The sequence below is a fragment of the Rhinolophus sinicus genome, chromosome 1, assembly GCF_057876585.1.
Source record: "Rhinolophus sinicus isolate RSI-liver-muscle chromosome 1, RSI-T2T, whole genome shotgun sequence".
Classification (NCBI taxonomy): Eukaryota; Metazoa; Chordata; class Mammalia; order Chiroptera; family Rhinolophidae; genus Rhinolophus; species Rhinolophus sinicus.
In genome coordinates this window covers 24,087,159-24,110,229 of record NC_142501.1, presented here as the reverse complement: position 1 = coordinate 24,110,229, position 23,071 = coordinate 24,087,159, and the positions used below count along the sequence as shown (strand labels likewise).

Sequence of the window (23,071 nt, the reverse complement as noted above, 5' to 3'; positions counted from 1 at the left end):
CATTTTCTTGGTTTCTCTGTTATAGGGATGTCTCAGTGCTGTTTGCCTTCATTAGTTTGCTCATTATGCTTCCCACTTGGTGGATTGTATCTTCCTGGCTGCTATGGGGAGTGATTCTATTTGTTTATCTGATCATAAGAGCTCTGAGATTATGGAGGACAGCCAAACTACAAGTAACCCTAAAAAAATACAATGTCCGTTTGGAAGATACAGCAACAAATAGCCGAGCTTTTACTAACCTTGTGAGAAAAGCGTTACGTCTCATTCAAGAAACTGAAGTCATTTCCAGAGGATTTACACTGTGAGTTCATTTTTCATGTTATTTTTAAATAATTCTTTTCTACTACATAGTTAAATTAGAATATTTATTATCTATTTTTATTTCTGTGTTGCATTTACAGAAAAAAGTAGGCTTCTCTTTAGTACTTATTAAAGTCTACTAACTGCTAAGTGAAGGAATAAATGTATTATATGCTAGGTTTAATATGTAGTATGATTCTGCTTATCTGCTTTGAGAAACCAAGTGCTTTGAGAATCATGATTATTTCTGTGTTACCATGTGATTATATGAGATTATAAATAGATTCTAACATTGAACTTACCATACAAAGTTACCCAGTAAGTGCTTGTTCTCTTTATTGCCTGTCAGATGCTCTCTTTCCTCTGTTTAAATGTAGATGTATCTGACATACATTCATTTTGAAAAATCTTGCCATGTATTAATACTTTTTTTATTCTTTTAAATTTTATCTTTTTATTTTTCAATTACAGTTGACATTAGTTGCAGGTGTACAACATGGTAATTAGATATTTATATAACTTAGAAAGTAATCACCGCAATAAGAATAATACTTTTTAGGTAAATGTTAGATATTATGGCATTGATACTCTCAGAATATCATGCAAATGGGAAATGAAATATTCACCAGTTTAGCTGTAATTGTATTAAGCTACAGAATAGATAGACTATTTATTCTATTAATTAAGGGAAAGTTATATTTACTGAGCACCAATTATGTCCCATGTACTATCCTAGGTAATTTTGCATACAACTAAAGGCATACAATTATAAATGGAAGAGCAAATGTTCACATCCATTCCATCTGATGCTAAAGCCTGTTTCCAGCGCAAAGCTGCCTGCTAAACACTTAACAGATGACAGTTTTACTGTATTTAATAATTTATGTAACTTACGTAACCTTTGAAATCTATAGGTGGGAGAAAGTAAGTATATGGTGAAGAGTAATTATTGTTCTTAATTAGTTGTATTTGGAAAATCATGAAAAGGGGAAGTGGAGACTCTCTGGTAGTCACCATATGCTTCACTGTGCTCTGCTCTAGAATGTTACTGAAACAGTCTTAACATAAAAGCTGTATCTGAAAAAATCATGCAACAGGGAAGTGGAAGAATCTCCAGTAGTCATTTCATTCTTCACTCTGTTGTGTTCCAGAACAGTATTTAAACAATTCTGAGACACAGGGGAGATTTTATTACGTCTCTTTCTGCTCAATTGAAAATGAAACAGTCCTCACTGTCTCTTAATTTTTGTCCTTCCATTGTAGTTAAAGTCCACTTCTTGATGATAGAGCTTAGCAAATATTAAGTTGTTTGAATGACAAGTTTTAAAAGTTAAAAATCAAGCCAAGAATCAGAAAGAGCTGCATTTCATTCTTGACTTGCACAGTAGTTTATTGAGAGGACTGACTGGTTAAGTAAAGTGGCTACATGTCCAGTTAATGCTCAGGCATGTTGGAGGATTCTGTGCCTTTTATCATTGTCCAGCTTTTACGCATGAATAGGCATAAAGAGCGAAAGTGGGCTGCATAGACATGACTTACCTCGATTATGACTTCTGTCTGCTCAGATGCAGACAGGCAGAAGAAATGTTGGAACAAATTGCGCTTCACTTGTCATCTAACAGAATTGATTGGAAAAAAATTATGAGGAATAATAAATCTTGAGTCATAATATTTTTAGTTTTTAAAACTTATTTAGTAAATAGAATAGAGCACAAACAACAGCCATATGTTGAAAATGTGAATGCTGTTTCCTTCTGCCTCAATTTGTCCTCTCTAGCAAATAATTTAACCTTTCTTTGCCTCATTCCCTTAGTTTAAAATAAGCCCATCAGTCATTGTTTATTGGTTTTTTAATAGATTTTTAATGCCTGGATGTATTTTAAAATAGATTGGCTTATTATTTTTAAAGTTTTGTGTTTGATGTCTTGTTATACAAATTTATGGTTATAGTGTAAAAATTATAAATTCCAATATTTTGTTTTGCTATTGGGAGAGGTTACTGGTTAGGTGAAAAAAACTATTATCTGATAACTATGTAATATTTAATCATTTGTAGTTTGATTATATGTCATTGTTGTAAATAGGTATTCCCCATTTATCTTTTGGAATGTGCTTCCTCTTCAACAGTTTTGAGAGTAGCTACGCTACTACATAGTAACCCTTACTTTGCCTTTCTACTCGCATTCCCCTGTTGGCCACTGGTCCTGTTATCTTTCTGCGTCCCCTACTTCATTTTGAGTAGGTAAGTGCCAGTGGCAGCAGGTGGGTAAGTCATTTTACCCTACTTTTATGAATGTACAGAATGCATTTCTGTACAGTATTTGATTGTTCTGTACAAGTGACCAAAAATATGACTGATGAACATATGTAAACGCATATTAAGAAATGTGAAAGTGTTTATAATTAAGGCTTTCATACTTACTGTACATACAGGTTTTGAAAAATAAATGTAAAGTAGTACCACTTTCGTATATTTTACCAAGTAGAGAATCTATATAAAAAAGTTGCAATTTCTTACATAAATATTCCTACATTTTTACTATATTTCAGCTAAAATTCTTTATTTCCCCATATATGAGGAAGCCTTTACTCTCTGGGATTTTAATTTTTCATTTGCTTTTTTTCCTGGTGGCTATATATGTAAAAGGGATTGGCTATTTATGAGTTGGGATATTTATAATCACTTTCTAATGAAAATCATGCAAAAGGAACTTTTTTCTAAGTTTAATAGAATTGTGGATTTAGGAAACAAAAACTTTAGGACACCTGTACAGTTGTATCACATTTTACTTTTCAAGTTTGCTTGACAGGGTCAGTGCTGCTTGCCCATTTAATAAAGCTGGACAGCATCCCAGTCAGCATCTCCTCGGGCTTCGGAAAGCTGTCTACAGAACTGTAAGAGCCAACTTTCAAGCAGCAAGGCTCGCAACCCTATATATGCTGAAAAAATATCCTTTTTTGTCAATATGCAAGAATAAGCAATATTTCCATAGTCCTGAATATAGATATTATAGTTGCATCCTGTAAAAGTTAACTATGAACTGTGATTGCCTCTTGTGAAGCTAATTTCCATTATCACTTCTATTTTAAAACTGGAAATGCATTCCACAGGGAATGACAATAACAGACAGGAAGATAGTTCTTCTGCTTTCATGTGGCTCATTCTTAACAAGTAAAAAATTTGAAGTCCCTCCCTTTACTGGTCCAAAGAATAAAGTCAAAAGAACTTGACTTTGCTAACTCTGACTTTTTTTTTCAATTACTGAATGTGGTAAATTTGTGTCATGACATGGAAATAAACTAGCAACAGGAAATCCTTCCCCTTTCAAAAAATAGAGGCTCTTGAGTCAGATCATCTATGTTTAAATTTTGGCTGTATCAGTTACTGCGTAGGTAACTTTAAGCAAGTTTCTTAACTCTTTCTATCTCACTTTATTCACTTTTAAAATAGCAGTAATAACTTAATCTGTTTTTTTGTTGAGATCAAATAGATTAGTGCATATAACGTGCTTAGACAGTGTCTGACTTATAATGAGTAGTCAAAGACTTAAGACAAATAAATTGACAACTTAAATTTTCTAAATCAGAAAATTAGTCTTGTTAGTCAGGAAATAAAAGTACATAAGATCTTTATTTTAGTTAAGATTAATAAGTGAATTATGAGTAAATGGAATGCAAAGACTACACCTGTAATAAAATAAAATATATTACATAATGCTGAAAGTTTATAGAGTGCTTTATATTCTATCATTATCTTATATAAACCTTTCCAGCTAAATTTTCTTATACTCCACTTTATGAGAAAACTATAATCTCCATTTGTTGTGATTTGCTCAGTGTTACACAACTAGTAAGAGGTAAAACTGTGTCTTGACTGTAGGACTTATATAAAACTTTTTCCTTCTATATATACATGTATGTATGTATATGTATATTTACTATACTATACTACCTCTTTGGAAATTGAGAGAAAGCATTTCCATTTTAGTCAAGAATTGGTCCATTTAGTTCACCCAGGCCTAAATAAATACCTGCCTGTTACGGGCTAGGAAGACAGAGAGAAAACTTTGTACTGTTTACTTCTAAGGATTTTTTAAGTGTAGTCAATACATAAGCCAGTGTTCATAACATAGTGTGAGTGCCCAGTGTGCCTTCCAACATAGGAAGACAGTCTGCTTGGCCTGTGGGGTCAGAGAAGGCTTTCAGTGAAGTGACACCTGAGTTAACCCCAAGGAATGAGTAGGAGTCGGCCTGAGGATATAAGAGTCTGCATTACAAGTAGAAGGAGGCAAAGATACTGAAAGAAATAAAGACAGCGTGGCATGTGAACTGCAAGTAGTTATTCATTCAGGGAATATTTATTGAGTATAAGCTCAGTGCCAAGCAATATGCTGCTCACTAGACATACAGTGGTAAACTTAATAGACATGCTTCCTGCCTCAGGGAGCTTATAGTTTAGTGAGGGGCAGCGAACAAAGAGGGGTAGCCGAGCAAAGACCTCACATTGCATGAGTTCCCTGTGCCAGTCACTTATCTAGACACTGGGGACCTAACAATGAACAAGACAGACAACATCCTTGTTCTCATGGAGCTTGCCTTCTAGTGGATGAGGTAATGAAAAGAAAGTAGACAGACAAGATTTTCAGATATTTGCTATAAAGAAAAAAATAACCCCAGGGGAATAGGATAGAGAGTGCTTGGTAAGTTGCTGCTTTTGATTGAATGGTAGGGGTAGGCGTCTCTGAGGAGCTGACATTTAAACTGCTATCGAATGAGGAGCAAGATCGAGTTTCAGTTGTTCGATGGACCAGCCAGTATAAAGATCTGGTGGCAGGAGTGAATTCAGCATGATGGGAGTACAGAAATAACACCAACATGCCTGGAGCACAGTAAGCTGGGAGGTGAAGTGAGGTGAGATGAAGAGGTAGGCAAGGGCCAGGTCAAATTCTCTATATAAGAAACCTTAAGGAATTAGAATTGGAAAGAATCCACCAACTATTTCTTTGAAAAGACCAGTAAGATACATAAACCCTCGCATGCCTGAGTGTCATATAAAACTAGTAGTAACAGACCTATAACCATAGATGTAGAAGAAATTTAAATAATTATATGGGGCTGGTATATACAACTTTGAAAATGTAGGGGGAGATGGATTATTTCTTATCAAAAATCTCTAAAACTGACCTAAAAAGAATTTTAAAAACCGAAGGGTTTAGAGGTGATTTTAAAAAAAGCCAAAAAAAAAAAACACCACTCCATTTAAAAAAGAAAGCACCTGGTTATATGTAAACAAGGGAAAATATGCATCTATAAAAAATGATAACGTTCTTGATGCATTACTGTGGAATGATCTCCAAGTTATATCATTAAATGAAAAACAAAGCCAAGTGCAGAGAGCAGTATTTATACTACCTTATACTACCCTTCCATTTGTGTGTAGCCAGGATTGTGTATATGTGTGTATGAGGGGCTACATGTGTGTGTGTCTATATATATAAAACCCCATATACATACACATTTATGTTTGTACTTGCTTTTATGTATGTATACATAAACTATCTGAAGGATACAGAAGATACTGGTAACGGGTGGCTTTTGCCTTTAGGTAGAGGAACTAGGTGGCTAAGGGACGGGTAGGAAGCAGTTTTTACTGTATTCCTTAATACCTTATGAATTTTAAATCCTGTGAGTATATTACTTATTCAAAAATGAAATGAATAAAAAAATGTAACTACCAGGTCCAGATGGTTTTATAGTTTTTTTGGAAAAACTATTTCAGACCAAAGAAAAGGTTAGAAAACCTCCCCTACATCTTTTATTTATGATGATAACTATATAATCTCAATACCAAAACATGATGTATATTACAAAGAATAAAAACTATAGACCAGTCTCATAAATGGAGATACAAAATATTTAAACAGAATATTTATAGATTCAATCTGACACTATATCAAAAGATTATTATAACATGACCAAATAGGAATATGGTAGAAATCTAAGAATAGTTGAATATCAAGAATTATATGGATATAATTCTTTAAAAAAACAAACAATTAAAGGGGGGGAAATCACATAGTAATATTGATAGTAGCCCATGAGGAAGAGGAAATCAGAACCAGAACTGGGTCAAACAGAACTGGGTTTATCTAGGGCAAACAAACTAGATAGAGCAGGCTGTTACTTATATCAGTAGTTCTGTATTTTCAGATGATGGCCCGCTAATGATGCCCTGCAGTATGCAGGGTGGGCGGAAAAGCGAAGTACATACTGCGGGTGGTAAGGGCTGAGCCAGGAAACAATAAAGCGCACAATACAGTTTCAAAAGATAGTTGTCAAAAGTAACTAAATTGGCCCTTTAGCACTTGTAAAAAACTGAAGTTTTAATTGTTTAGATATAAAAATATTGACAAGTATTTGTAAGATATCTGAGTATGTTAATGTATTGCATTTTAAGGTTAGTTTCTTTTAAAGTGATGTCAATCTCCTCTAGTCAAAATTCAGAATAAAGATTAGAAAAGACAACTTTGGCCAGTTTTACTGTGCCCATTATTAAGCTTTAATGCAGAGGCTTTGTTGATTGCCTTAACCTAATTTAACCTACCCCCTGAACTCTGAGAGTGACAATGTAACCAACTACATCTGTGTGGTGCCTTTTAAGGAGCTGGGGCTGGGACTTAGTGAAGAGCAGATTTCTGAAGAGGAAGCGCATAACCTGACTGATGGCTTCAGCCTGCCTGCACTGAAGGTAAGCCATTTGTGGTAGGGAAGGAAGGGCTAAGAGAAGGTAGATGGACTTGGATAGTGCCTGTACTTTCTGACCACAAATGGTGCACCGTAAATTCACCTGCCATTGTTTGGTGACTTCCATCAATGTGATAGCCTTACTGATGTTTGTGAAGCTGCCTTTAAAAGCGGAGAGCATCATAAAGATTGGATAAGAAGATACTTACAGTTTGACATTAAAATACTTAAAATTCTTAGAGTTTAGAGATAAGTGAGTTTACTCTAATAGGAAGCTAATATGAGTGATTTTATTTACTAGCCAGGTTTCAACAAACATGGGTGAAGAACTTACAAGATCTACATCTTCCTTTGGAAAATCTTTAAAATTCTTGTTCAGAACAAGAATTTTTTCATACATTAATAGCCACAGAAAAGAATATATTTGTCTACATAAGAATTAAACTTCTAAACTTCAAGTGCTACATACTTTAAATGTAAACAGGCTCAGGAAAATATGCAATTATTTATAACAAAGCGTTTGAATTCTTTCTATGTAAAGAGCACTAAGGTATGTAAAACCTACAGAAGATAGATGCGTGAACTGCCAGTTCACAAAAGAATAGGAATGACCAATGACTGATAAAACTTTCAAACTTATTAGTAATAAAAGAAATGCAAATAAAAATAATAAGTAAACATTTCGCCAAGGATATTGAAAGTGGATATTATCAATGAAGATTCAGAGAGACCTCACACACTAGTGAAAATATAAACTGCTTCACTATAACAGTGAATACCAGTCAGTATTCACAAAGTTCTGTCCCCTTTACTGCAGCAATTTTAAGCTTACAGATCCATCTCATCAAGTAACCAAAGATATACTCAAAGTATGCTCATGATACTATGGCAGCAAATAAAAGATCAGTAATAATGAGATTGGTGATGATTTATGGTACATTCATTTAGTAAACTTTTGGAATTAGTAGTAGAAAAAAAATAAAACCAAAACAAAAGTGAGAGCATATTATAAAAACAAGTGTGTGCACTAAGATTCCAGTAGTATTTTTGATATCTTTAAATTTCTTTTCAGTATTTAGCAAACTGCACTTAGATATTTCTTTGTTTCTAGTCTTTAAAACTTCACTTGATACCATGAAAATCAGTACAAGTGTAGTTGACAGCATATTTATCAAGATCCATTTTGTTTTGAGACTGTATAAACTGTAATGTCTTTAAAATTTTCAGATCCACATAAATGTTTTGATTCTCTTGTTTGTTTATTTCTCTTTCCTATTACTTGAAATTTGCCTTGGCTTATTCTTACCCTCATTCTAACCCATCTCAATAAATGGCAACACACAACTTCTTAAGCTAGAAACCTAGGTACCATCCATCTTACCCTCTTTTTACCCCTCACATCCAGTCTGTCAGATTTTTGTATCAGTTCTACGTTCAAAATATATTTTAAACTCATTTACTTTTTTTCCATGACCTTTCCTACCATCCTGGTCCTAGCTGCCATCATCTCTTGCCTAAGCTACAATTATTTTCTTATAGGTTTCCTTGGTTCCCTAAGTTGTTGCAGAATGCAGTTTAACTTACAAAGAACCTTAGAAATGATACATGCTTTGAATCAGTAATTCCACTTCTGCAAATCCTTCTTAAGGCAATGACTCCAAATATAGTAAAGCTTTATGTATCGGGTTGCTTATTACCTTTGTTTATAATGAAAAATAGAACACAGCCTAATGTGCAGCAATAAAGGAATGGTTGATGAATTATGGTAAATCCACTTGGTGAACCATTGTGTAGCAGCTACCGTACAACTTGCTTGTGAAGATTTTATAAATACTTGGAGAAATGTCTGTTAAAAGCAGTGAAACAATCAGGATACATAAATGCATATACAGTATAGCCACAATTCTGTTTTGAAAAAAAGACTGGAAGAAAATACCAAGATACTGATAGCTACTCTTTAGGGTGGTAGCAGTGTAGATAAGTAATTCCATTTACTTCCAGATTCAATACCATGACCATGCTTTACTCTGTAATGGGAAAAGTTATTTTCAAAGGACAATTTGAGAGATTCTTAATGAAGAAAAAGCAGGGACTTTGGAATTGAGCAGAACTAGGCTTTAATTTTTAGCCCTGACACTGACTAGCCATTTGACCTTGAATAAGTTATTCTTTGAACTTACCTCATCTGTAAAAAGGGGTTACCATACCTGCCCTCAAGGTGTTAGATTAAATGAGAAGACATACAAAAGACCTACAGCAGGGCTTGTCGTATAATGAGTACCAAAAGTGGTAATAGCTATTATTCTTGAAGAAGGATTTGGAGAAAATTATGGTCCAATTTCTTCATTTCCCTTTAAAATTATTTTTTGTTTACTCATCAAGATTTCTCAGTGATTTCCCTATTTCTTTATGCTTTTGATATACTGTTTTAAAAGCTTGTTAGATCCTGAATTTTATTTTCTGCTTAAGTATAGGCAGCAAAGAGAGAAAGTAAAGCCCCTGGAGTCAGATTTTGCAGGTTTGACTCCAGCTCCATCACTTAACTGCTGATGGGGTCTCAAGTAAATCATTGTTTCTGTGTCTATAAAAATGGGATAATTATAATGCTTACCTCCAAAGGATTAAATATTTGCTAGTCCAATGCCTGGGACAGAGCAAGTGATAATAAAAGTTAGCAGATTTTTAAAATTGCATCTTACGTGACCCACTCTAAAATGTGAGGCTTGTTCTGTTTTCTCCCCACCCCTGCTGCTGGTTGTAGCTGGATCCTTTGCTTACCCATGTTGTTTTACAAATCAGACTAACTTGAGTATTTTGATTTTTTGCTTTATTTTGACATATAACTAATCTATAATCAAACTCGATGATTGTGTTGCATTGTTACCAGGAATGTCAGCCTTTGAAAGAAGCCTTGAGATCAGTAGTTTCTAAATTGCTGAAAACCCCTGTGATATCCAAAAACTGTGGTTTGTCCCCTTGTACATTTGCCATTGTGCCCAGAAAAAATAATTTTAAAATGGATTTTGTAAGTTAAATTTTAAAAGAAAATTTTCTCTCAAATGAGTGACATTAATTAAATATATTTTTTTAATGTAGAGAAAGATGGTTTACAAGTAAATCAGAGCCTTTTGTTTTCCTTTATAATCTTCATTGTCCCATAAAGAAAATACATTTTGGACTTATTTTTATTGTTCCTATATCTTCCCTCAGGAAAACTTAGGAGAGCGACTATCCTGAGAAGACATATATAAAATATTTAGGACAGAGTTCTTATTCCTCTTTTTTCTTTGTTTAAAATTTTAACTAGTTTTTAAAATTATTATAAAGTAATATGTTTCCTGCTTAAACAAAGTAAGTCCACATTTTGTAAAAATGCTGTACATCAAAGTTTCCTATTTGCCCATAAATGATGTTACCCCCTAATCTAGAGCAGCTTCTCTATCAAAAGAACAAACAAACAAAAATGTGTATTTTTGAGTTTGGGTTTGATTGGGTAATGTGGTAGTGATTAAATAATAAATTCATCTTTTTTAAAGTGGCAATAGCTATGCCAACATGATTCTTTTGATGGCTATGGCCCAAAACTCTGGAATCATCCTTGATACCACTTTTTCTTTCATTAAAAAATCCGTCAAGAGATTCTCGGTTCTACTACTTTCACAATATATCCAGTCTGACCACTGCTCACCTCTTACCACTAACCCCTGTGGTCCAAGCTACCGTTGACTTCCACCTGGGTTATTACAGTAACCTAACTGTTCTTCACTTCTACTCTCACCTCCCTGTCGTCTCAACACAGCAGCCAGAATGAGCCCGGTAAAGCACAACTCAGATCTTAACACCTGCAGCGCAGAACCCTTCAGTGGCTCCCACTGCTCTTAGAGGAAAAGCCAGAGGTACTTCGGTGACTTCACCACTTACGACACCTCCCCCACCCCCTTGCTTACTGTCAGCCACATGGACCTTCTTGTTCCTCAGATGTGGCAGATACACTCCTACTACAAAACTTTGCAATTGAAGCTCCAGCTCCCTTGACCACTCTCCCCTGATGATAGTCTCCTGGCTCAATTCCTTTAGATTACAGTTCTTTTAGAGACTTCCTGGCCACGCCATCCTCCCTGCCCCCATGCATACCCACATAAACACATACTCGCTATTCCTCTTCTCTGCTGTACTTTTCCCCATAGTCCATCAGACAAGAAACTGTCTTTTTCTTGTTATTATCTAGTACCCCTCTACTTTAAGCTCCATCAGGTTGGGGTTTTGTTTTGTGTTTTGTTTTTTCCACTACTGTATTATCAGCACCTAGAACTCTGCCTGGCACATCATAGGTGCTCAAGAAATATTTGTTGAATGAACAAATAAAAGAATAAATAAAATCATTGTAGTCACGAAATTTAAGATTTATGAGGTAAACTTGTTTATATTCAAGAATTCCTAAATAAGTATGTCTTTGGCCTTGTTCATTTTTTAAAAGTACATCAATGGTGAAATAAGTTTACATTAAATTATCTTAATTCATTATTTGCATAATTTTAAAATTCATTTACTAAAACAGTCTAAATAATGTCCATTTTCCTGGTTATGAAAAACTGGAATCTAATTTGGTTCAGTCTTCTTTGTTGTCTGCTAATTCCTGTTCATATTAGATTGTTTCCTCGTGTGTGTGTGTGTGTGTGTGTGTGTGTGTGTGTGTGTGTGTGTGTGTGTTTGCTTTGAAGATATTGTCCTTTTGGGGGGGGGGGGTTAAAAAAGGGCTTGTTTAATTAAATACAAGGATGAGGCCAGGCAAGGCGGCGGGGGTGGGCACCTCCCCAAAGCACGAGTCCCTCGAAGATACTGTCCTCTTGAACAGGACTGTATCTGGAAAATGCTTTGCTGCCTGGATTCAGGGTGTATCTCAGGAATGGGTTTTGTAGTTTCTCGTGCCAGACATCTCTAGGCATGAACACTCCGGAACTGATTTTTATGCTATTTCTTGATCCATCAATAACTCATTTCTTTGGACTTACATAGGTCCATATTCCTACTGTCTTCTCCTCTGGGTTCATTTTTAAATAATTCATCCACATTCACTCCTAATAGAGTGTCTCATTCCGTCAACACTTCCTTGCTAGGGTAGAACTGTACTAAATCATATACTGGTATTTCCTACTATGTTGGGATCAGAAGTTCCCATGTGCCATGACTACATAATTTGATATAAAATGCGTGGCTAATAGAGCTAGTTCAAGCTCAGCTCTATTCATTACTTAGGATAAAGTGGAAAATGTAAACCAGAAGTTAAATTTCTGTTGGCCAATATTTTTCATTGATCTAGTCCTTTTTTCTTTTTTTTTTTTTTTTTAGGTTTTATTCCAACTCTGGGTGGCACAGAGTTCAGAGTTCTTCCGACGGTTAGCCCTATTACTTTCTACAGTGAATGCACCTCCCGGACCCTTACTTACTCCAGCACTTCTGCCTCACCGTATTTTATCCGATGTGACTCAGGGTCTGCCTCATGCTCATGCTGCCTGCTTGGACGAGCTTAAGCGCAGCTATGAGTTCTATCGGTACTTTGAAACTCAGCACCAGTCAGTACCCCAGCGTTTATCCAAAACGCAACAGAAGTCAAGAGAACTGAATAACGTTCACACAGCAGTACGCAGCTTGCAGCTCCATCTGAAAGCATTACTGAATGAGTAAGTTCAGAAGCCATGTAAGGAAATGCCCCCATGATTAGCAAGCTTCATTCTTGTGCCAGTGTGGTTGTTGGCTTGTGTCCTAGCTAGAGAGAAGCAGCAAAACAGGCATGCAGAGTGAAGGATGGTTTATAGCTACGAAGGTAGCAGAGAAATAACAATTTGTAAGAACTATAATTTGGGGGAGTTATTTATAGTTTTACTTTTCCTGATCTCAACAGAAAACCTAGGCTGATAGGACAAAAGCAGATGTTTATTCTATTTGCAAGCTGCAATGGAGAAATGTAGGAAGAATGAGCTTGTTCTAACTCTCTTTAAGTAGGTGCTTAAACTGCAACCTGCAATCTAAGAGAAACATCTGCCAGCATTGGAACAGGAAATTCTAAGAGGTATTATTATATAGAGTTGAAGAATAATATATTGCTATTTTTCTAAATAAGTTATAGCAGATGTGGACTTTTTTCTGTAACATAGGATAAGGTTTTTGGCCCAAGTTGAATAGTAAAATGTAAGGTCCATTGTTTATATTGTTGATCTTCTACTTTGCATGATACTGTTGGTCCTCTGCCTCGGTAAAATCTAGCGTCCCGTCATTCCAGTGAGATTTGCCTGTAACAGACACTCGTAGTGGAGGACTGGATCTAATGGTTGGGTTCTTGCTGTGCTGGTAATCAGGTAGGTCATAGGAATTTAATGAGTTGATAAGACTGTAGTTTATCTACTTGACGCTGGATGCCAGGCAAGAAGTAGAAGGGAGAGGGCAACAATCAATTTTGTAAGATTTAAAAAAAAAAAAATGGGTCCAAAGGACTTGAAGTCTCAGTAAAATCAAAAGGCTAGTAGTTTATTGGAGTGAAGAAGGATGTGTTGTGCAAGGATAGGAAATTAAGATCATAAAGACATTTTGAGAAGATACAAGTTTTTGCCCATCAGTTCAAGGGCTGACATAGGTATATAAGGCTGGTGTAAAGGTGAGGGCAAAGGAAGAAATTAAGAAACTATAAGGCAAGGATGTTCCAGTGGTCAGTAGCTGCTTCTAAGAAAGCAGGTGAACGCTTACCTGACTCAGCCCTGTTGCCCACAAGAATGTGGGAGGTAAGGCAGTCTCTACTTGAGTGGGCGGCAAAGGTTCGATCATCATCAGAGGAGAACCAGACTCCAGTGGCACAGTTTATTAGGCAAAGCCAGAATCTCTAAAGAATTAACTTTTGGCAATAGAATAAGAAATGTCCAGAGCATAATTGGAATACATTAGAATGAGGGAAGGTGGCTCAGACAAGGGAGAGGGCTACACTGGATGGACATGAAAATGAAAAAGCGGAGCTTTGTGCCTTGGGCAGGGATTGTGGATTATGATGGGATGTTTCCTGTTCCAAAATGAAATATACTAAACATCACCTTTTAAAATACCTTAACTAGGGAGTATACCAGTCACTAACCATTATATCTGATTTGCTCTAGAGCACTGCCACACACAACTTTTAAAAGTGTTACCTAAAAAATTGTTTTGCGTTTCACTCCTATCCCTAGCTTGGCCCCTTTGCTGTTCCCTCTTGCCTAACTAGGGCATTAACCCTTTAACTGTTCTTCCCGCCTCCAAAGTGCTCACTGCCTGATGGTTTCGGAGGCATATGTTTGCTTTCTCACTTAAAGGGAGGTAAATCTGCACTGGTTTCATAGCAGCTTAGACTAAAGTCTATACAAATCATTCTGTAGGAAGAGTTTGCTGTGACCTGATTGCAGTCTGCTTTTCTGTCTTTATTTCTCGCTCTTTTCCTTCAAGCCGGACTGTATAAATTGGCTTTCCCATGTTCCATCTAGAACAACCTTCCTCGTCTTTTCTACATGCTGAAATTTTATCCATCCTTCAGTGCTACCTCGAAAGTATCTCTTTCTTAGTGATTCCATCTGTACCCATTGCTGGTAGTAAATTCCCCCTCTTCTGAATTCTTATAACACTGTCTTTATCTCTCTGGTATTTATACTTTTGTGCCTGGGTTTAACCCACTTTATAGCTTACCAGCCGGATGACTCTGGGCAAGTTCCTTCAGCTCTCTGGGCCTAATTCCTCATCTGTAAAATGGAAATATAATGTTAGTTATAACTTTTTATGATATTGTATTATATTTATATAACAGGGGTGCCAAAAAATGTCTATACATGACTTGTGTTCATCTTTTGTTAACGGTATATATTGAGTATTACAATTTTAATACAGTTTTTTCCTTTCTTAAAATGTGTATACATTTTTTTTGGCACCCTCTGTATGTATAATTTCCCTGATTCAGTTATAAGTTTCTTATAAGTAGGAGACAAATTTATCTTTCAATTCATAAAATGCCTAGTATGTATGCAAGAAATATTTGTTGAATAAATTTAGGATATTGTTTATAAGCTTTTCAAATTGTGGTAAAATATACATAACAAACAATTCACCATTTAACATTTTTAAATATACAATTCAGTGGCATTAAGTGTGTGTGTGTGTGTGTGTGTGTGTAGTTGTATAATCATCACCACCTTGCATCTCCAAAACTTTTTTTGTCTTGTAAACTTATTTCTTAAATAAGCCTTGCAACTTAAAAAATTTCCATTTTGTATTTTAGAAACCTCCATGATAACACTGTTTTTCTTTATTACTCAGGGTAATAATTCTTGAAGATGAACTTGAAAAGCTTGTTTGTACGAAAGAAACCCAAGAACTATTGTCAGAAGCTTATCAAGTCCTAGAACAGAAATTAAAGTTAATTCAGCCCCATGTTCAAGCAAGCAACAATTGCTGGGAAGAGGCCATTTCTCAGGTGGACAAACTGCTACGAAGAAATACAGGTAAGAAAGGTACCTATGAGATTTCTTTTGTATACTTTTTTTGTTCTATTTTGCTCTTTTCATTCTAAGAATGCAGTTTTATTTAGAGAATGACAATTAGTTGGTCAAATTTATGATTATGACATTTATACATACTTAACCAGAGAGGTTACAGTGGCTACAACACCAGTCAGCTATTCTAAAGTCTTTTATGCTAAATATGAACATTTTCTCAATATCACTTTTAAATTACATCTCATTTGTCTTCTTTGTTAAGAACTGCATAGACTTATTTTAAATAGTTTAAAAACCTGTAATGCACTAGAGTTTGCTAAGAGTAGAGGTACTCCGGTTAATGCTCAAAATGGTGTGGCCAGAGGAAAAGCATTCATTATTAAATATGAATGCAATCCTTACCAACACAAATTGAACCTTTTTTTCAATAAAAAGCTAGTCCAATATAAGGTCTCATTCTATAAAGATACATCATTTCCAATTCACAGTGAAAAGAACTCGAATAATTTACCAATTTTGTTTTCTGCTATGTGCCTTACAGACACCTCACTAAAAACAGGCAGCTGACAAGACAGAATGACATTTACAGAATGTAATATTGTAGTAACAGTACTGAGATTGATTGTTACAAACTCTTTGATTATTAAATGGTTACATCCTAATTATTTATATAGAACATTGGTCCAATAACAAAAACAGAGAACAGCAGCTGGAAATTTATCTCATCCAATGTTCAGAAATAAAAGAGTTAACCATTCTTTCCATCATTTTCTGAAGATATTCCCCTTTTCCTATTGAAATCTGATGGCAATTAAATTCGGGCATTTTTCCAAGCTACTGTACGAAGTGGATGCTGAAGGCCATCACTAACTATATAGCATACTGCCACATAAGGACTCTGCCGTTCACCAATTCTGGCACACTTCCAAAATATACCCCATAATCCAGTTTTATTTCTGTCCGGGAGGCTGGGTGCCAAGGATTGGATATAAGCACGGGTACATATAAGCAGCAAGGTTACAGTCAACAGACTCTGAAAATTGAAAATGGCAGACATAGTGAGGCTGGCGAAGCCTCAGCCACATCACCCTTCCGGTCTTTTGTATACTCTTATCAGACACGCTTGTTCCCTCTTGTAGGATTTTATTAGGTGTATTTCTTGTCCTCATGAAACTGACTTGACAAAATTCCTTAGTTTACTAAAGAAAAAGTTGAACTTACATGTACACATTGACATTGAATATAGTCTTGGCTCTTATTCTATTAATAGAAAATGAATATGATATGAAAATTTCCTGAATCGTATCGTTGTTATTTTTATTAATTTTAAATATGAAATGCTTCATGAATTTGCATGTCATCCTTGCACAGGAAACATGCTAATCTCTGTATTGTTCCACTTTTACTCTACATGTTGCCAAAATATGCACATGTACCTCATTTTTTAAAAACTTAAATGAAGGGATAGATTTTAATAGTAGTATTTATTTTTAGAACTTCCAGAATCTCTTTTCCAGTTAGAGTAGTAATGAGTTTGATGTTCAGGAGCCAGAAATTGAGTTTTGCTTTTAAGTAAAATACTCAGTCATTCCAAAATAGTGTACAATTGCTATCAAATAGTGTACAAAGAGGTGGCATTGCATATTTGTTTTTAGGGGTCTACAATGTCTAAGTGCCATTACTTAATGGTAACGTCAGAGTGCCTTGTACTGCTGGGTAAAAAGGCAATCTTGAAATTTTCCACAATACTGCTTTCATTGACCCAGATTTTATACTTGTTTTTACTAATTTCACTGTAAATGTTTGATATATCAATTTTTAAACTTGTGCCATAGACCACTACCATGTTCATCCCTTGGACCTTTATGATGAGGTTAATCAGATTTATGTATAGAAATTGTAGTGCTGCCAAAGATGTTTATTAATGCTTTATCATTCTGTTAATCATTGTTTTGTTTACAGCTAGATATGTAATACTTTGTTTAATGTCTTAAACAAGCTAAGTCCTTAGATAGTAAAAGCATTAACTTTTTTCAAATGAAATGTTAACATGCTAATTACTCATATATTACCAATAGATTTCTTTATATTTCAAATGTAAATAGTGAGTAATTTTTTCTCCAAAGGATAAATCTGAAATAAAACTTTTACTTGGTACAAATATTTATGCATATTAAACTTTTTGAAATGACTTCAGTCTGGAGCTTCTGAGTTCATTTTCTGTAAATAGAAACACTCAGAAAACCACTGGGTGTTAAAAGATACCCTCACCCCACCCCTTAGCATATTCTGAGATGTTGAATTTTAGTCAGTCACTTAAATATGATTGTTAAAATTGTCTCCAAATCATTGGGTAGGGGATAAGCCATTTCTTAATTCTACTCTGTATATGTGGTGTTTGCTCATACGTGATAATGGTATGAATTAAGATAGAAATAATTTACAAACTTTTCTCACTAAAACACTCATAGTGGCCATGGCTACACAACTTTAAATGTTGAATTTTTTAAGCAAGTGCTTCAGTTAACCATATTTTGTTTTGTTGTTATTTCAAAATTACAGGAATATCGCAAGAGTAGTTATAAGTACCCTTCATCCAGATTCCCCAGTTGTTGATATTCTATCATATTTGCCTTCTCTCTCTGTGTATCTGTCTATAAATTCCTTTGGTGGTACTATTTTGAACCATTTGAGAGTAAGCTACAGACATGAAATCCCATTACCTGTAAATACTTCTGTTAGCTTGTTTTTAAAAAAAACCTGGACATTCCCCTACATAACTACAGTATACCATCTAAATCAGGAATACCATATTGCTGTCTAATCCACAGACCCCATTCTAATTTCACTGATTGATCCAATAATATTTTTTAATGTCCAGATCCAGATCACACATGGCATTTAGTTTTCATGCTCTTTATTCTCTAGTTTTGTCTTTCATAAGAAATAAAGTACTGATATATCAATAAGATGGAGAAACCTCTAATGTACTATGTTAATCGAAAAAAACCAGACTTTAATCACTACATACTTACTGTATGATTCCCGTTATATGTCATTCTTAAAAGAGTAAAATTTAATAGAAACAGAAAACATCAGTGGTTACTAGGAGTTGAATATGGGGGGAGGAATAGGGTATAAAGAGGCAACATAAACAAACGTTTTGAGGTGATGGACTGTTTTATATCTTGGTTGTTAATTAGATGTTTACTTCTTTTTGTGTGGCCTGTTTCTTTTTAAGGCAAGCCTGAAATAGCATGTGAAAACCCACGCTGTACTGTGGTACCTTTGCTGCAGCCTACTCTACACATTGCAGACAAAGATCCAATCCCTGAGGAGCAGGTAAGGGTGCAAATTGCTTTTTGTTCCCCTAAAGAAGAGTTTCACATACAGAGCTTACCTACCTTTCTCTGTAAGTGACATGGTTAATTGTTGAAGAAGTGTTGAATGTATATTTCTAATGAGCTTCAAAATCACAAGGTAATGTATTGAATATATATCAAATTATTAGTTCTTAGTGCCTTGACTTTTAATCCATTGAATCTACCAGCAGATTTTCCTGTTATTTATATCTAATTGTCCATTCATTAGACACTTAAAAGTGATTCAACACATTAAAAGTTATTGCCATAGGAAACGTACCTTCTGGGATGCTGGAAATGTGTTTATATCTTGATCTGACCAGTGATTACCAGCATGTATACATATGTAAAAATCTTGTACACTTATCTTGTGCATTTCACTGAATGTATGTTATACCTCACTTTCAAAAACAATTTTTTAATGATTGTATTAGATATTAACAAAGAGTATTTTGTTCATCCTAAGGAAAACTTCTTTTCTTGAGGTCATATAGTCTATTCAGTATTTTTAATTGCAAAGGAAGACCAACCTTACTTAGTTTAACAAACAAGAAAATTTTTTAAAGAATATTAGATAGCTGACAGAGTATTTCAAACAGCCAGATAACCAGGCTGGAACCACGCTGGGGTAAAGAGCTCCAATCACTCAAAAGAACTGTTCCAGTGGCAACGTAACTGCCAATTCACTGGGCTCAGACATTACCATTTGCTCCATCAATGCTACCTTCAGAACCTCTGCCTCTGGAAACTTGACCTGCCACCATCCTTACCAGAATGGGTTCCTCAAGTTGCCTGCTTCTTATATAACAAACTTCTGAATCAGATTTCAGAGTCCAGAGTGCTAACCATTACACTATGGAACCACCACTTCTGAATCAGATTTGATCCAGGTACCTGTGATTAGAGCATCCCAAGTCATTTGCCTGAACCGTAACTACGAGGGAGGCTGGGTAAGCAAGGATCCTGCCCTCTGCCTTGGTGATAGGGAGAGCCATAGATGAGGTGGTCCTCAATCCACGGAACAGTGTTCAGACTTCCTGGGAAGCCAGAAATGTCTACCACAAGAAGACTAACATGCCTGACCACCTTCCCAAACCGCCAGCCCTGCCAATTTTGATTGGTTTTGACAGTGAATAACTGTAATCTTGACTATTTTACAGAATGGTATCCCAGTAGGAAAGTAATGATTGATGTTATTAAACTTTCTTATCCAAAACCCTTTTTAGTATCAACTGTGAAGATTTTTTAAGATTTCGATTTATGTATATATTTGCTTTGTTTGCCCAACTGTGCTTCAATGACCTGTGCCAACAGCCCTGCTTTTTAAATCTTGGTGATGGGTAGGTGCAAGTCAATGAATAATACTACTAGGAAATTGCTCGAAGTAAAGTGCTTTTTCTTTTATTCATTTTTAGGAATTAGAAGCTTATGTAGATGATATAGATATGGACAGTGATTTCAGAAAGGATGATTTTTATTACTTGTCTCAAGAGGACAGAGAGAGAGAGAAGCGTGAGCATGAAGAGTCCAAGCGGGTACTCCAAGAATTAAAATCTGTGCTAGGATTCAAAGCATCGGAGGCAGAGAGGCAAAAGTGGAAGCAACTTCTATTTAGTGACCATGGTAAGCACTGACTTCAGAGTAAAAGGTTATTTCAATGTAGGATTCTGTTTTCTTGAGAATCTTATTTTAGTATAGGTTTCTTATGGCTATAATTTTAGGGATCCATCGGTAAGTATAGCACTTTTCGTTCTAGACACAAAATAAATTTGATCAATAAGAGTAGGTATATAATCAAACTGGGAATATGAAATCACACGTTTCATCAGTTATTTGTTTTTTTACTAAATTTGGTTTAGAATGGGCAGTGAGTTGAATAAATCAGATTGTTTTCAAATTTAATGAATTTAAGATTCTAAACTCTGTTCTCTTTTTGTTGATATTATAAGTACACCTCAGTGAAACACAGTTAATGACTGTGTTCACTACTGAAACAAACGAATTAAGAGGTAGGCTGCTTCGCTGCATCATTAAGGTTACTTAATTGATTGGAGCGCTTTAGTAGATGGGAGCACAGAAGGTGCTTCAGTGCACTGTCACCATACTGGATTTGGACCAAGGGGGATGATGGGTAATACTGAAGACTATCCTGCACCTCCTTTATGTTTCCCACCCTTCTTTGAACTTCATGGGAGGAGGGGAAGCTTAGTACTTGACAATAACAAACTAGTTAATTCCTAGTTGAGGAATTAATTCTTACAGATTTCTAAGAAGGTAGAGTGGGACTTCCCTTCCATTTTAGAGTATCTATATGGAGCCTCAAAACCACTGCCTTCTTTTCCTTTTCTCTTTTTCACTAGAATTTATACATTACCTATACTTCTGGAAAGTTCCTTAGGATTTCTCTTTTCTTCTCTTAGGAGCCCTACCATTCTCCCTTGTCTAGATGTACATTTCTTGATTTTATTGTTCCCGTTTCTTCCCACTGACGTCCTTTAGAGCCCAAGTCCTCATTAGATTATGCTCATGTATTATAGTAGCCTCTTAGCTGACTTCCATTTTCAATACCTTTTTCTTCTAAGTTATCCTTAGAAGATAGCTTCTAGGCTTCTAAGATAGCTTCTATCCTTGCATACGCCTTCCAGATTTTTCTCGTACAGCATATTGATAATGGTTCTATATCCTAAAAACCTATAGTGGTGGCCCCTTTTTTATTGTATTAAATCTAAACTCCTTTTCCTGGTTTCAAGTCCAGCCTTTCCATCATATGAGTCCATCAGTTTTGTATTTCCCACAATTTCTGATATAGATACCTTCCTCTAGTTACATTTATCCATTTAGACTATAGTTCCAAAAACTTGCGGTTGTTATTCATGAAAAACATTCATGCTGATTCCTTTACCAAGAATTCTGTCTTTTCCACCAAGCTGTCCTCTCTGCCAGTCTCTCTCTCTGAATCCTCCTCTGACAACTCGAGCCCTGCCAGCCTTCCTACCACACAGACCCTCACACCAGAGGGACACTGTAGTGAAATGAAGGGAAGTCTTGAGCAGCGAAGTGTATAATAGGTTAGGAACTTCCTAGAAACAGTAGTAAAAACAGAGTTCCTGTGACTTGCTTGTTTATCTATTAGGCCTACATAAATCAGAGATTAAGAGTGCTATGTTTTAGGCACTATTATTTTTCTATGCATTTGACTTTTTAATCTCTGTAATTAAATTAGTCTCCTTAAATAAGGGCTTTATTATCCTCCACAATATTCATTCAGCAAATTATTCATTCAACAAGTTTACTGCTGTATCCCTAGCATGTAGATCAAGAAACAATAATCCCTACATTCCTTATATTCTAAGTACAGTGTTAACAAACTTGTCAGATTGTGTGTCACATTACACAGACTGGATCTCCCATTTCATTAGCAATAATCATGAATATCAGTCAACTTCTAATATGTTACGTTCTTTACGAACTAGCTGATTTATAGATTAAAACTGCACATGAAGACTGAAAATAGCATTGTATATAAACTTGTATCCTTTATTATTTAGTATTTCTTCATGTAGTTTTAAAATTACCCTATTGACAGTATGGGCAAAGATAGAACGAAGAGAGAAATGTGTCTCTTTTTCAGGTATGTGCTTTTGATAGTTTGCATTTGAAAGAGCAGTAATGCTGATTTAGTTTGTGAAAATAAGTAAAGAGCTGCTGATACCGTGAAATGCTTTTCCCATGAAAATGTTCAGTACATCTTCCAGAGTTGTTTTCATCTCTGCCTACAGGGGTAAAGTCCGAATGGAATTAGAGAGGGAAATTCTACACTGGAACCTGCTGTGGCCATTTTTTTTTCTGTTGTTGCTGCTTCTCTAGTGGAGATACTGCAGCATAGGGATCTGTTTCTTGAAAATGGACATGTTTTACAAAATTATTTTTTAATAAACGCCAGATCTTCAAGACGCACTTTTTTTTCTTCCGCCATGCTTCATAATGTATTGTATTGTACTAACCCCTCATACTGGGAGGAGAGACTGCCTAGCAAGCAACCCACTGCCTACTAACATCAAGAGGGGCTAAATAAAACTTCATTTTCCTTGAGAGGACAACTTCTGCCGTATGGATATGTGTTATATTTATGTATTATGCTTTGTACAGTAGTTGATCTTG

At 35.4% G+C, this 23,071-nt stretch overlaps 1 protein-coding gene and 2 pseudogenes across 11 annotated transcripts in view; 1 reads left to right on the top strand and 2 right to left on the bottom strand.

Moving 5' to 3' along the window:
• The window catches only part of VEZT (vezatin, adherens junctions transmembrane protein), a 66,618-nt gene that overhangs the window by 33,320 nt on the left and 10,227 nt on the right, over window positions 1-23,071 (top strand). For 4 of the 11 annotated variants that reach the window (XM_074326166.2, XM_074326165.2, XM_074326169.2 and 1 more), the window contains 7 exons: window positions 26-301; window positions 3,111-3,248; window positions 6,901-7,048; window positions 12,394-12,725; window positions 15,370-15,554; window positions 18,790-18,890; window positions 20,326-20,533. In XM_074326166.2, the coding sequence (XP_074182267.2) occupies window positions 26-301; window positions 3,111-3,248; window positions 6,901-7,048; window positions 12,394-12,725; window positions 15,370-15,554; window positions 18,790-18,890; window positions 20,326-20,533 (1,388 nt within the window). Of the gene's footprint in view, window positions 1-25; window positions 302-3,098; window positions 3,249-6,900; window positions 7,049-12,393; window positions 12,726-15,369; window positions 15,564-18,789; window positions 18,891-20,325; window positions 20,534-23,071 lie in introns of all 11 variants that reach the window. The other 7 variants (XM_019732160.3, XM_019732159.3, XM_019732162.3 and 4 more) reach the window with 3 other exon arrangements.
• LOC141570152 (protein kish-A pseudogene) lies at window positions 16,126-16,790 on the bottom strand (annotated as a pseudogene).
• On the bottom strand, window positions 16,875-16,974 carry LOC141570247 (U6 spliceosomal RNA; annotated as a pseudogene).